At 42.9% G+C, this 16,087-nt stretch overlaps 1 protein-coding gene across 10 annotated transcripts in view; it reads left to right on the forward strand.

Moving 5' to 3' along the window:
* Window positions 1-16,087, forward strand: part of PFKFB4 (6-phosphofructo-2-kinase/fructose-2,6-biphosphatase 4) — a 73,184-nt gene that overhangs the window by 20,039 nt on the left and 37,058 nt on the right. For all 10 annotated transcript variants that reach the window (XM_072654463.1, XM_072654515.1, XM_072654471.1 and 7 more), the window contains exons 2-3: window positions 9,660-9,776; window positions 11,329-11,425. In XM_072654463.1, the coding sequence (XP_072510564.1) occupies window positions 9,660-9,776; window positions 11,329-11,425 (214 nt within the window). The remainder of the gene's footprint in view (window positions 1-9,659; window positions 9,777-11,328; window positions 11,426-16,087) is intronic.

The following is a 16,087-nucleotide window of genomic DNA, read 5'->3' on the forward strand; positions in this document are numbered from 1 at the left end:
GACTCATAATGAGACATGCTCTCCCTCTCCACATAGGAACTCAGAGTACAGATTAAAACATTTTATTTTGTTTTGTGGACTTGGCTAATTCAGGAATTTGTAATAAGTGTTGTTTTTATTGTTTTCTCAATGGGTGGAGAGGGAGAGGTTGAATTAAAAAAAAGAAGAAGCTGAGGGGGATATTGTCCTCCTATTGGAATGGCTAAACAGTTTGTATGAAATGAAATATACCGTAAATGTACCATAAATTGTTAAGTATTTCAGAGGATGGAGAAGACCGAATTGACACATCAAAGTGACCTAGGATTAGAACAATTGATACAAGTGATGAAAACGACATTGTAGAGAAAAGCAATTTTGAAAGACTTTAGAAATTTCATCCTTGAGCCCAAGAGTAATGACGAAACATAACCCCACATCTCCTGTCAGATAGGCAAGGGACTAAAAATACAGGAAGAGACATTTCTGGACCCTGCCAGTACAGGAATTTGTTTTGCCGCTTTATTTAACTGCAGGTTTTTTGAGTTTGAAAAAAAATTATTCATTGGGAGATGGTAAGAAGGACAGAGTATTGGTTTGGAACTTTACAGGAAAGGGTTGACCTAACTTTTCCCCTGTCCCGGCAGAAATGGCCGCTGAATTGAAGGCTTCTTTCTTCACAGATCGGGTGCCTTTGTCCTGTTGTGAATGCTATTACAGAAAAAGTCAGTAAACAGCTTTTAGTTCCAGGCTGAAGCTTGGAGAAAAGCTTCTGGCTCTAGGGGTGGAGCAATAACGCCTTTTATCTCAAAGTATTTAAGCTTGTTTGGCTTCGTAGAGAAAAGACCAGAACAAAGATCTGGTCCCTCACTGTTCTCCAAACTCCCTGCTCTGCCTGGGATAGTAGACATGGCCATATTATTCGTCTGTACAATGGAGAGATTCCAGTGATCTTTCCTACGCTACTTCAGTCACATTCCAAAATGGTCAAACCACAGATCTCACCATCCCTCGGAATTATGTCACCTCCAAGATTTAGAACTTTGAGACTCCACATCTCTTCCTTCTGCTCCTCCCAGTCACCATACAGACTCTTCAGTCACTGTGACTTTTGGTGCCTCGACCTTTCCGTGGTTACCAAATCTGTGTTTGCCAGTCTGGCTTCATTTGACTCTGCATTAAGCCTTCATGCCACACTCTGCCAATTCTATGTTTCACTAGCTACTGTTCTGGGATATTTTTCCTTCCTGGCCTGCCATCCTTACTTGCCAGTCTGAATCCTTGAGTGCCATTCACCATCTGATCTCTGTGCTCCTACACCAGGACTCCTGAGTTTCTGTCAAAAGAATTGTGTTGATTTAACTTGTTACAATGTTGTGCATGAGTCCAGTGGGTCCCTTGAAGTTGCTTAGCCAGTCTTGTACTCTGCTCATATCAGCTCCTTATCTCATTCCCAACAGTGACTATTCCAAGTCTTTTCTTGTGGAATCCCCAACTATACCTTCCAGTCTCATGATTACCTCAGATGAACTAGCCTCTTTCTTTACTTGGAAGATAGTGGTTTTGTGACACTGTCCAGGATTTAGGGAAGTAAGAATCCTACTGTACTTTGCTCTGGTTATTCTACCTCTGGAGTATTGTGTTCACTTCTGGCTATCATATTTTAGAAAGGACATTGGTAAACTGGAGTATGTCCAGATGAGAGCAACCAGGATGGTGAAGGACCCTGAGGTCCTAGCATTTGGGGATTAGTTGAATTTCTGGAGATGTTTAGAATGGAAAATAGAGGATGTTTGCTGGGGAGAGCACAATAAGGGGGTGAGATTCTAGTGTCCCCATTTGAAAACTTACATGAAAAATGCTCTAAATTACTATCAATTAGAGAAATGCAAATTAGAACAACTCTGAAATACCATCTCACATTTATTAGATTGGCTAACATGGTAGAATAGGAAAATTACAAATGCTGGAGGGGATGTAGAAAAATTGGGATACTAATAACACTGTTGGTTGAGTTGTGAATTAGTCCAACCATCCTGGAGAACGATTTGGAACTATGTCCAAAGAGCTGTAAGGCGGCACATACCCTTTGACCCAACAATACCACTACTAGGGCTGTAGCCCAAAGAGACCAGAGAAAAGGGAAAGGGACCTATTTGTACAAAAATATTTATAGCAGCTCTTTTTGTGGTGGCAAAAAACTGGACATTGAGGAGATGCCTATTAATTAAGGAATGACTGAACAAGTTGTGGTATGTGTTTGTGATGCAGCAGCACAGTAACATGAGAAATCATAAGTAGGATCGTTTCAGAAAAACCTGGGAAGACTCAAATGAGCTGATGCAAAGTGAAGTGAGCAGAACCAGGAGAACATTATGGATAGTGACAGCAATATCCTAATGATACTTAGCTGGGAAAGACTTAGCTACTCTGATCAAGACTCTGATCCAGGACAGTTTCAGGGACCCATGATGAAAAATGCTGTCCCCCTCCAGGGAGAGAACCAGCGAGCTCTGAGTGCAGACTGAAGCAGACTTTTTTTTACTGTTTTCTTTTGCAGAATGGTCGATAAGATTCACATGTAAAATTGATACCATGTTGCTAGCCTTCTCAAGGGGTAGGGAAGAGGTGAGAGGAAGGGAGAGAAAGTGGAACTCAAAATTTTTAAAAATGAATCTTAAAAAATTTTTTTACTTATAATTGGGAAATATTTAATGAAATAAATAAAAAACATACATTTTTAAAAAGAAAGCTTATGTTGTCAAAGAGGGATTAGGTTTGTTACGTTTGGCCCATCGGGGGCAGAACTAAAAGCCATGGGTGACAGTTGCAAAGAGGCAAGTTGAGCCTTGATATGTGAAGCAACTTGCTAACTAGAGCTATTATCTCAAGAGGTAAGTCCTCGCGGTAAAGTCCTCAGACAAAGACAGAATGAGCACTTGTAGAGGGACTTCTTTTTTGGATGCAGGCTGGAGTGTCTGTGGTTCTTTAACACGGACTCTCTCAGATTCATCCTTCCGTCAACTCTTCTTTCTCAAGTCACCCCCTTCAGACTCCCTCCATTACTGTCTCTGTCCCACCTGTATAAAATCAGTCAGTCAGGCATTTAGTAAGCACCTACTATGTGCCAGGCACCTTAACCTAGGTGTTTTCCTTGACTGGGATGCTAAGCACTAGGGAAACAAAGAAAAGCTGAGGCTGCTACAAGAAGAGTCATTTCCTGCTTCAGGAGCTCACCTTCTGATGAGGAGACAATATGCAAATAACCATGTACGTATCAGATATTTACAAGACAAAGCGGAGATGCTCTAGAGAGGGAAGGCACTAGCTTTGAGGGGGAATCAATGAAGAATTCTTGTACAAGATAGGGATTTTGAGGGAGACTTGAAGGAAGTCAGGGAAACCAGGAGGTGAAGATGAGAAGGGAGAGCACAGTGGACTGCCAGGGAAGATGCTCAGGGGCTGGAGATGGAGTGTCTTGTTGAAGGAACAGCTGGGAGGTCAGTATCACTAGATCCCAAAAGATGTGGGAGGAGCAAGATGTGAGACGACTTGAAAAATAAGAGGAGGCCGAGTTATAAAAGGCTCTGAAAGCCAAACAATGCCATTTCTATTTGATACAGAAGGTAATGTGGAGGCACTGAAGTTTATCAGAAAAGGGGTATGTGTGTGAGTGGGAGATATAGTCATGCCTGTGTTTTAGGAACATTAATCTGACAGTTGAGTGGAGGACGGACTGGAGTGGGGCGAGACCTGAAGCAGGGAGGGCAACTGAAAGTCCATTGCAGTTATCCGTGCATGAGGAGATGAAGGCCTGAGCCAGAGGAGAAGGAGACATATTAGAGAGGGAATGTATGAGAAATGATACAAAGGCAAAATCGGCAGGACTTAGCCAGAGATTGACTATAGGATGAGAGGACAATGAGAAGTTGTAGATGACCCCTAGGTCTGAGTAACTGAGAGGATGGAAGGGTCATTGGGGAAAAAATAGGGAAATTAGGAAGACGGGAAGGTTTAGAGGGGGAGGATAATTAGCTCAGCTATGGACATACTGGGTTTAAAATGTCTACAGAACATCTAGCTTGAGATATCTAATAGACAAGGGCAGTTAGGTGGTACAGTGGATAGAGCACCAGTGCAGGAGTCAGGAGTACCTGAGTTCAAAACTTACCTCAGACACTTAACACTCACTAGCTGTGTGACCTTGGGCAAGTCACTTAGCCCCAGTTGCCTCATCCTGGGTCATCTCCAGTCATTCTGATGAATATCTGGTCATTGGATTCAGATGGCTCTGGAGGAGAAGTGAGGCTGGTGACCTGCACAGCCCTCTCTCACTCAAAACACAGTCAAGTGCAAGTCATGTCATTATTTCTCTGATGGCATGGTCTTCTTCAGCAACAAAGGACAAACACACACCATCTAATAGACAGCTGGAGATGCAAGATTGGAGAGGAAGAGAGAAGGGCTGGATGAGCAATCTAAAAACCATGAGAATAGCGATGGTAATTGAATTCATAGGGACTGATGACATTACAAAGCAAAATGGTAGAGAGGGAGAAGAAAAGAGGACCCGGGACAGAGCCCCGTGGAGCACCCACGAGTCTTCGTGTGTGAAGATCTAGCAGAAAATACGGAAAAGGAATAATCAGATAGGTGGGAGAACCAGGTGTGTCATGGGGAGAAGAGGCTGTGGACAGGTCAAAAAGACTGGAGATGGAGAAGAGATTATTAGAGATGACAAGAGATCAGTGATAATTTTGGGGAGAGCAGTTGTATTTGAATGGTAATGCTCCAGAGAGCTAAGAAGAGAATGAGAAGAAAGCATGCAGAGGCTCTGATTGTAGATGGTGTTCTCAAAATTTAGTTACAATGGAGAAGAGACATAGAGGCTGATAGCTGGCAGATAAGGATGGGACATATGAGGATTTTCTTGTCTTCTCAATAAATGGGGGAGGAGATGGAGGAAGGGAGAGAATTTGGAGCTGAAAATAAAAACTAAAATAAAACGAGAAAGATAACAGAAGGAACAGTGCAAGGGATGGTTAGCGTTAGAGGGGTGGGGTTGAGGGGAATTTGAATAAGGGAGTAAGAAGAGGGGGACCAGAGAATGGGGTTGGAATGACATCTAGGGTACAGAATTGCTCAGTTGGGGAGGTGGGAGTTTGTTTATCTTCTCATCCATTACTGATTTGACTTCACCTGGGCCTTCAGCAGTAGTGTGTAGTTGGAAATCTGGGAGCTAGAGAAAGGAAGGAGCCCGTATGGAGGCAGGCTAAGACAGGTGGCTGGAGTAGGATATCCTGGCTTGGCCCTCCTCCTAGTCCCTCATTTAGTTACCTTTCCATCTCTGTCCTTGGTCTCCTTGATATGTTTGCTTCTTTACTGGCTATTCTCTCTCCAGTCCCTTACAAATTTGGCTCTGGCTCCTACTCCTACTGAAGATATTATCTCTAACCAGTGATGTGCTAATTCCCAAATCCAGTGACCTTTTTGTTTTTTTCAACTTTTATCTTCCTTGACTTCTCAACAATACTTCATAATGTTGATCCATCCACTTCCGTGGTTACTCTCTCCTCCCTTGGCTCCAAAGATACCACACTTGGCTGGTAGCTAGGTGGAATAGTGGCTAGAGTGCTGGACTTGGAATTGGGAAAACCTGAGTTCCAATCCTCCCTCAGATACTTAACTAGCTGTGTGACCCTGGGCAAGTCACTTAAACTCTCTGTTCCTCCGTGTTATCATCTGTAAGATGAGGAGGTTGGCTTGTAGCCTCTAACATCTCTTCCACTTACCATTTTAAGGTATATATTCCCCAAGTGTCTATCCTTAGCCCTCTTTTCTCCTCTTTCCACATTCTTTCCCTTGACAATACTATTAACCCCTATGGCTTATTCACTGACTAATGACTCAAAAACATACACCCTGTTCTTTCCAGAACCACATTTCCAGGTGCGTCCAAGACATCTCCACCTTAATTTATACTGCCACTTCAGACTCAGTACAACCCACACCAAACTTCCTGCCTTTTCTCTGAAAGCTGTTACTTCTCAGCTTCCTGAGTTGAAGGGCTTGGTGTTATCAGTAACTCTCCCCTCTTCCTCCCTTTTCATAACCAGACAATTTCCAAGCCCTGAAACCTCTTTTATAGCTCTCCTTCCATTTCATTCCCATTGCTACCACCCTACTACCGATATAGGCACATAAGTAATGTAATAGAGAGAGCACTAGGCTTGGCATCAGGAAGACCTGAGTTGTCTGGCTTCAGACATTTACCAGCTGTGTGACCCTGGGCAAGTCGTTTCATCTCTTTTTACCTCAGTTCCCTCGTCTTAAAAGGGAGATAATAATAGCACATAACTTCTCAGGGTTATTATGAGAATCAAATGAGATAACAATTATAGGGCACTTAGCATAATGCCTGGCACATAGTAAGCACTATATAAATGTTAACAGCTGGGTGGCACAGTGGATAGTGCCAGACCTGAAGTCACAAAGACCTGAATTCAAATCCCCAAGCTCTGTGACCCTGAGCAAATCACTCAACCCTGTTTGCCTCAGTTTCCTCATCTGTAAAATGAGCTGGAGAAGGAAATGACAAACCGCTCCAGTATCACTGCCAAGAAAGCCCCAAATGGGGTTACAAAGTCAATATACAACTGTAGTAGTACTGTAGCAGCAGCAGCAGCAGCAGCAGGAAAGGTCCTCATTCCCACCTGCCAGAAGTGCTGCAGGAGCCTCCTAACAGGTCTTTATTTCTCTACTGTCTTCCTTTACATTAATCTTTCACATGATGCCAGACTCATGTTCCTTATGCAGAGATCTAGCCACGTCAATCATTGGCCCAGGAAGCTTACATGCTTCACTATCACTTGGCCTAATGAAGCCCCAAATTCTTAGTTAGATTTGGGCTCCTCCAATTTGATAGTACCCTGGTTTCTAGCCTTATTTCTTAGTAATACGCTCAAACCCAACTGGATGGCTTTGCTGCCCCCACCATTTCCCTTGTATATTCTCATATACTTTCAGACTTTGGTTCATGTTATTCCTTATGCTTAAAATGCCCTTTCCTTGCCTTTTGTTTTATTCTTGCCTATCCTCTGAAAGCCCAGGTGAGATAATCCACACTGTGGGAATCTTCTCCTCATTTCTGTCCCCAGCCATCATAGCTCGCCCCCTTAGAGCTCATACAACACTGTGCTTTGTAAGTCTATCATGTGCATCAGTAATATTGTATGTTATAGGTTCCTTGATGTCACATCCCTTATCAGACACTGAGGACAGGAGCTGTCTTATTTAAGCTCTGAGTCTTCCGGTGCCTTGCACAATCTTCTGTGCACAGAAAGTGCTTAATAAATATTTCTCTTGTATTGTGTGAATGTGCATAACCACCTCTCTGAGTGACCATTTCCTTGTTTTCCAGTGATGCAAGCTTTCTTGCTGTAAACCCTGTGATTTAGCTTCTAGTGGGAAAGGGTGTGTTTTTGAATGATATGTTCTACTAGTATGATTTAGGAGGCCTTGAGTTATAGGGGTCAGAGCACTGGACTTGGATTCTGGTGAGAACTGAGTTCATACCCCACTTAATCTTATCACCTACTACTTAATTCATATCACCTAATTTTTCTGATCATCAGTTTCCTTACTGATAGTACCTCTAGTGCTTATTCATCAGTTTAGAGCTGGAAGAGACCCTCGAGGTTATTGCAGCCAACTCCCCTATGTTACCAATAAAGAAACTGGCTCAGAGTGGTTGTGACTTGCCCAGGGTCACACAGGTAGACTTAAAAAAGCCAGAATTAGAACATAGGTTCTCATTCCAACTCTTGTTTTCTCTTCATTGTTGTGAGGATTTCATAAGAGGACGTACTCAGAATGCTTGACAAGTTTTAAAAGTGCTCTGTGAATGTCCATTGCTAATAATGATGGGGAGGGTGAGTGTGTGTCTGTGTCTGTGTGTGTTTGTGTGTGTCTTAATTTACTGGTTGGGGGCTGGGGAAACAGTCAGTTCATTCTTTGCTTCCAGAAAAGCTGAGACTGAGATCCTGTCTTTGTGCTTAGAGAGTAGAGTCTTTATCCCCTCCCCCAGTTCCAGGCTTTCGCCGTTTGGCCCCAGAAGGCAATTCATTGCTGAACTTGTTTTTCTTCCTCCTGAGTCCGTTGTGGCTTTTTTTTTGCAAGTCTCGTTTGTAGTTTATGCTCTGCCTGTGGTGGAGCAGGTGCTTCTCCCTGACCCATGATGGGGCAAGTACTGTCCAGGGGGCCTCCAAAGTGTTCCCACACCACCACCCCCAAACCCAAATGGGATGGAGCAACTTCTGCTCTTGGCAGAAATCAGCCCAGGTCAGGGGACAGAGGGGAAGTAAACAGGTCCTGTGGGCTCACAGCATATGAGGAACTTCAGAAATGGTTTTATCTAGGCCAAGTAGGTTAGCAAAAAGGTGGAGGGGGGTGGGGGGGAAGCCAACCAAAAATATCAAACCTCAAAACCTGAGGATGCCCTGGGCAGGAAAGAGATTGACCTCCAGGTGCTTAGGAAGTTAAAGATAAAGCCTAAACTAAAGCCTAAATGTCCTGGCTTCCTGCTAGGATTATTTGCTTTGCACCATACTTCCTTCTTCTGGGGAAGAAAAGACCTTGGCCTAGTCTAGGACGGTCTCCTGGGCAGAGTCTGGTTCCACCATGGTTGGGCTGCTGAGCCTGTCTGGAGGGACCTTCTTGGAAAACATGTTTCCTCAAACTCACCAAGGGCAAAGGACAATCCTTGAGGGTGTCTAGTTTCAGTCTCTTAGACCCAGAGAGAAGAAAGGCCTGGATAAGTGGGAACTGAAGAGCTAATGGTGAGAAGTGAGTTACAGGAGGCTTCTGGAGGCCATTTTCTAGAGTCTGGCATACTGAAAGGGGTTTGTGGGAGACAATCCTGATGCTTCATCCAGTGCCCATAGCAGCATCAAGCAGCAGCATCAACATGGGGGAGGGGAGAGACAGAGAGGGTAGTGACGTCCAGTTTATCCAAGTGGCTTGAGCAGCTTCGTTGCACTTCCCAGCCGACTTCCCTGATGGGATTTGGGTTGCCAGGTTGGGGAAGGTTGGAGGAAAGTGATGAACAAAAGCACCTCTGTGGGCAGCTTTTCCTCCCCGTCTGCCCTCAATGGGCTCTGGGCCACAAGGGACCCTTGGCTTCCAGGACTATGTTATTTTCCCCTTTTGGTTTAGTTTATTGATGGTTCAGGGGCCCTCTCTGTGTTAGGAACTCAATGGAACCTCCTCTAATCTGTTATCTGTCAGAAAGAAAACCTAGAACATGACTGAGCCTGAGTCCTGAGGGTAGGGCCTTCATCACTTTTCCCCTTGGTCACATCCCTCACTTCTTCCATCCTAGTCTAGCACTGTGTTCCTAACGTGTGATGGGTCTCTCTGTACCAGGTACATGTTGAATTCAGTAAACTTTTATCAAATGCTATGTTCATAAGGCAGTTGGGTACTATGGATAGAAAGACAAAACATAAAGGTGAGACAGTGAAAGGTCACTGATCACACAGATGGATGTGCATTGGATGTTGTTGATCCCCAGACAGACCTTTATCGGGTGTGTGAGACTAAGGCTGTTTCAGAATGTGGCCCCAAGGTTTCCATCTCATGGCAAGATGATTCCTGACTATCTGTGTTTTTCTCTCTTACAGTCTGTGTGACCAATTGTCCCACACTGATTGTCATGGTGGGCCTGCCAGCTCGAGGGAAGACCTATATCTCCAAGAAGCTGACACGCTACTTAAACTGGATTGGTGTTCCAACCAGAGGTGAGGACCAGGGAAGCCTCACCTAGTGTGTGGATTGTGATTTATGTCCTCTCTGAGCTGGACTGTCATTACTAGTACTTCTAGGAGGAAGCACCTCTTCATCTAGACCAGGGGTAAGGCCTAAGGATGATATAAATAAAGATTTGTTCTGTGAAGTTTAGATTCAGTCAAAGGGCAACACTTGAGGACCTAGAGGGCCACAGTGGCCTCAAGGCTTCAGGTTCCCCACCCCTAAATTCTAGACAGTCTTACAGGCCTACTTTTTAGCCAAGGGACTGATGGTTACAGGGTTTGCATCATCAAAAGGACCAGGTTAGGAAAACTCTTAACATTATCCTACTGTTCCCTGAGACCACTTTGAAATAAGAGGAGTGATAGTCTCATTTTTTACTTTATGCCTTGGTACTCTGAAAGGTGCACAAGTTCACTGGTGTAGTTCCTTTGTAGTTCTGGAATGGAGCTGGAAACCTCCCAAATGAGTTGCTTCATTGCTTGGCGGCCAAGCTTCTCATAATGAGTTTTTCCACACTTAGGTAGGCTGGCCCATGGGCATCATTTTTGGGAATCCAGGGTTAGCTCTGTAGCATGGCAAAGCATGATAGGAAGACTTTAGTGGAAACTTTCAGTTTTATCAGGAGAATAATTTTCTTATAAATGTATTAGAAGTCAGGCTGGCAGGCTGGAGCTAAAATCCCTGCTCCATATCATTATTTGCAGACTAAGTTTGTAACTTTAATGGCTAGTCCACATCAAATGCACATTAACATGGTATTTTATATTCCAAAAAAGTTCCCCTTTCCACCCTTCCTCCTTCTAATCTACTCTCAAATAAGGATCTCAGAAAGAGGCCCTTTAAACCTCAGGAGGCAGTGGGTGATGAAGAGGAAGGGGTACCCTCACAACTTTTACTTTGGCCAGACAGTAGTGATGATGGACACCTGAGAAGAGGGATCCCTGGGTCTAAGGGAAGACTTTCTGGAGATTGGGTGGGGTAAGGGTTCCCAGATACCATGATGTAAATTTACCTTCTGGGTCTAGACATGTCTAGGCACCTCTTTAGTTCTGGCATTTGGAACAAATGTTGTGAGGCATCTCTATTACTTAGGAAATGGCTCAAGCCTGAGGGCTTGGACTGTGAATCATCTGTTGCTCTGGGGGGTCACAGAGTTGAGGACGCTGAAGTGTGCCAGAGATGGGAGGCAGAGTATGAGTATTTGGAATACACTTATTCTGATCCATGGTTCTGGGTCATAAAGAAGCCTGTGTGCTGATTGGGGGTGAGCTGATTAGAGGAAGCCTGGCAGGAGCCCAACCAGGGGCCCCTGCCCACTGTTCTTTACAAGGTAATAAGCAGAGCAGTCATTCTCACACACAAAAGGGCCTGTGGTCTTTATAGACGCCTTCATTGGTGATCCTAGAGGAGGCAACTCTGACCCTGACTCTTCTGAGGGAGTGAGTTCTCTGCCAGTGGATAAAGTGGTCTGTCAAAGTACTAGAGCTGTTGAAACTCCCACTTGCCCTGCTATTTGAGTCTTTTCTTTTTTCATGTCAGAATTTAACGTTGGCCAGTATCGTCGAGACCTGGTGAAAACATATAGATCTTTTGAGTTCTTTCTTCCGGACAATGAAGAAGGTTTGAAAATCAGAAAGTAAGTTGAAATCCCTTTTTTCCCCTAGAAGACCATCACGAAAGAGGAGACAGGGTTGGGCTTGCTATGAAGACTCTTCAGATTAACCATTCATTTGGTATTAATTAAGGGGAAAGGGGCCTGTTTCTTCCCCACCTTGCTCTCATTACATGACCAATCCATCATTTTTACCCCTCATTTCTTCATTTCTGTGTCTTTCTTCATCAAGTTGTCAGCCTGCTCAAGCATTGATCTTTTGTGACCTTTAACTTTAATTCTTTGAAGACCATGGTATTGCGTGACTCACAGCTATATAGCATCACCAGCAGAAGAATATTGTTATTAAAAAGATGAGGAGCTTGGCGTCATTAACGTTTTCACAAGAATAATCTACCTATACATCCAGGGTATCCTGGGTGAAGGTTTGAAAAGAGAGCTGGCAGTCTTTCACAAACAGTCTTTTACCATCACACAGTTGACTGAAAGGTATGCTGGGTGGGGATCCTGTGGCCTCCAGGCCATATGTGGTCTTCTAGGGCCTTGGGCATAGCCTTTTGACTGAGTCCAAATTTTACAGAACCAATTCTTTTATTAAGGGGATTTGTTCTGTGAAATTTGAATTCAGTCAGAGGGCCACATGTGGCCTCAAGGCCACAGGTTACCCACCCCTGGATAGAGAATACAAGGTTTCACTGTGCTTATTTTGTGTTAACTATAAAAACTTGATCTGATAGCAAAAATTGCCACCTTACAGGCTCACTTTTATTAAAGTGAAAAAAGAATTCCCTAAACCTGGGTCAATCAGGAATTCTTAACTCATTTTCCTGAATTCAAATCAAGCCTCAGACACTTATTACCTGTGTGACCCTGGGCAAGTCATTTAACCCTGTTTACCTCAGTTTCCTCATCTATAAAATGAAGTGGAGAAGGAAGTGCAAACCATTCTAACATCTTGGCCAAGAAAATCCCAAATGGGCCATGACCAAAATAACTGAACGACAATTTAACCTGAGATCCATGAACTTATTTTTTTAAAAAATATTTTGAGAACTACTTTAATGTAATTGCTTTCCCTTGTAATTTTTTGCATTTTGTTTTTTATGTTTCCCCTGGCTTTACCAGATTGCAAAAGACTGTGTCATGGTATGATACAAAAAACAGTAAAGAATTCTTGCTATAGATAGTGAAGTCTCCAGACTTCACTATCTATTTGTAGATATCTGTTTGTAGGTGACATTGTTGCTGATTGCACCACATTATAGAGCCTCTTAAACGAAAATCACTTAAAATCATCTGGCTTAATTATTTACATAAGGAAAACTAAATGGATGAAGAATGACTATGATATGCAATTGGATGAGCAGCCCATAGAGTTGTCCATCAGTGCTGGTAAACATCAAACTGGCATATATATCCCTTTTGAAGTTTCATGAGGGTATGTGTGGGAGACTATGGGAGTGAATGGCTAGATGAGACTCTGAGAAACAGGGTAACAGCTCTTTAGGGCAGAATAACAGCTCTTTAGGACAGGATAGTCTGGTCTTTCTTCCTTTTCTAGCAAACTAGGTCCAGAATTGAACAGGAGGAAGAAGGTGAGCTGAATTGTCTTGGGAAACTGCCTGATGGTTTGAATAAATAAATGCATAAATCTATGTGTTGGAAGGTACAGCTCTAACTCTAGTACTCAGGTCAGGTTCAATTTGGGGATAAAATGAGGCCCTTATAAGTCATTGAACACTTACAAAATGAGTTTACTTTTCCCTAACTCAGCAAGGATTTACAACAGGGATATAGTGGCACTGAGCTTCTCCACATGTGGACCTGTTTTCATCTCCATCTGGAAATGCATCTTGTCAACAAGTCATCAGAGTATGATGACTTGCATGGTCTTAGTTACCTGCCAAGTCTGAGATGTCAAGATTCCATATGACCAGGACTTTTTTTAATCTCCAGGTGACCAGAAAGTTGGATCAGGGAAATCAGAACTGTTCTAGTGTTGGAGAAACTTTGTTTTCTTCTAGGTAAATCTTCCCCATTTTGTGGGTAAGGAGAAACCAAGCTGTATTAGGGAGATATTGGTCCTATCACAGAGTATACATGTCTGGGCTCCAAAGACCATATAACTTGGCCATGGACCCACATGCATTTTCTTGGAGGAACACAGACAAGTTATGTGAATTCCTGACTACCTCTCCCAGAGGGCCAGCTGCTAGAGTCATATGGAGAAGGTAAAGATGACTTAGAAGATAGACTGATTACTGTTACCAGAAGAGCTCTAGTCCAGTTCCCGAGAATCCCACCTGGCTGTTCACTCCAACATTTTCCTACATGTTACCCCAAGAACCTGGCAAAGGATGGGTCAGCTTGATGTTTACCAGTATTGATTCAGGCAATCACATTACCTCTACCCTACATGTGATCCCAGCTCTGTCTGTCATGTTTCTCCTCTCCATACTTGTTGCCTGCTGCTTCCTCCATACTTTCTTAAAGTTACTGATGATCACATTCGCCTGGCTTGGTGGCTGCTTCAAATATTAGAATGCTCTGCCTATATTCTCAGCTTCACACTCCCAAAGGGCTGTCTCTGAACGGCAAGTTAGATGTTCATCTGTTTCTGCTTTGAAGGTATCTCAGGGCAGAGTTTTCTGTAGGGGCATAGGTAGGAGAGGGTATTGATTTTATGCTCTTCTTGACAGTGGTGGCATAGTTTTTGGCTAAGAGAAAACATTTGTCAGAACCAACCCAAGTCATTGTCTGGTGGCCCTCTTTGGGGCCATTCCTCTAAAGCGTTAGCTTCTAGGCACTTTCACCGCCCAGAGTCTCCCATGACTGGGACTGTCTCCTTCCTCATCTTCGTCTTTCTGTGCTTCCTTCACATCTCAACCAAGCTCCTGCCATTTCCAGGCCTCTTTAATCTTAGTACCTTCCCTCTGAGGCAAACACCAGTCTACCCTGTACATATATAGTTTTGTACATAGTTGTTTGCATATTATCTTCCTTGTTCTAGCCCCTTAAGAGTAGGCACTGTTTTTTGCCTTTATTTCTATCCTAGTACACATATTAGGGGCTTCATAAAAACTTGCTAAATTAACTTGTTGACTTTACAATCCATTCCTTCCACTTCTGGGAGAACATAGGATTTCCTGATAAGATTTAACCCTTTGGTATAGATAAATTGGAAGAATGGAAAGCCAGCTGTCCTTTGAAGAAAATTAGAACAAGATGTGAATCTCTTGGTTACATTTGCTGCCTTTCTCAGAAGACCCCAAAGTGCTGTCATTTCCTTCCTCTTGAGTGTTTGTGCACATACGTTCATGTTGTGTGTTTGTGTAGCCAAGAATAGTTCTTCCCATTTTACAGAGGAAGAAGCTAGAAATCAGAGTAGTAGTGGCCAAGCAAAAACTAGAATCTGATTTTAAAGTGCTGATTCTCCTCTCGGTGGCTATCAAAAAAGATTTCACAAGTTGTTTTAGACCATGAAGTCTCATCTTCAGCAATGATGGGTGTCATTGGGACTAAAATATGGCTCCATGAAAGACAGGAAGACGTCAAGTAAAGTTCTGCGAACATCAGAGTGTTTGGTTAGAAATACTCCCTGAGAACTTGAGCGAATGGTAGCTGAGAGGTCACTGATCTCCGTGAAAGGAGGAGCTGTAGAGATTCATTTGTCTGGAGACAAGCAAGTTACACGTATTGTTTGAGCAGTGGTTGGGTGACAGGAAGGAGAATGCTTGGTTCCCTTATCCTGGAAAAACAGATCCAGCAGGGTCAGTGTCTAAGCCAAGAACTTTTTATTTCATATTTTTCAATTAACAAGCCCTTATTTTCTGTCCCTCTTATTTTCCTCCTCCCAAGTGAAAAAAATAAAAATCTCATAACAAATATGCCTAGTCAGGCAAAGAAAATTCTGCATGGGCATGTCCAAAAATATCTTTCTGATCAAGGTTAAAGACTTGCTTTATCTGAGCAAGAGTAGAAGGAATAGTACAAAATGAAAAGTGAAAGACACATGAATGAAAGTCATGAGAACCAAAGATGAGCCTAAGCTGACAGCAGTGAAGACAGTAAAAAGCATAAAAATAAAGGTACAATATACCTTTAAATGCTATTGATCCTAATATATTTCTTAAAGTGAAAGAAGAAAATTTTAAACTTCTGGAGACATCCCATTTTTCAAAACTTAAAAAGCCAGTTCTACCAGAATCAAAAGCTCTATTAATATTAAGATCAAGATAACTTTGGAAACAAAAGTATAGGAAGAGAGCTTTTAAAGCACAGGTCATTTTCCTAAGATAAAGCATGTTTTCTGAAGCATATGTGACCTTCCAAGACCAATTAAAATCCTTAAGAACATTTTCATCCAGCATCCTGGGTGAGTATGGAGGCAAGAACATTGAGTTCAGGTCATATAAATATAACTTATCCATGCCAAAGTGGCTTTTTGCCTAATAAACAAAGAAAATTTTAGTAAACAACAAATATCCTGAAAAATACCCATGCAAAATGAAAAAGAGAAAAATAATTTAATGTTCACAATATCCAGAAACATCATCCAGAAGGGTGATCCAAAGTGTTGACCAGTATCCCCCTGGGGGAAGGACTTGAGCCCAAGGCATATGTGATCACATAGTCTGAGGTAGCCAGTCATAGGACTTGTCTCCAATGTAATCTCATCTACCCTTA

Source organism: Notamacropus eugenii, chromosome 1, assembly GCF_028372415.1.
Source record: "Notamacropus eugenii isolate mMacEug1 chromosome 1, mMacEug1.pri_v2, whole genome shotgun sequence".
Lineage (NCBI taxonomy): Eukaryota > Metazoa > Chordata > Mammalia > Diprotodontia > Macropodidae > Notamacropus > Notamacropus eugenii.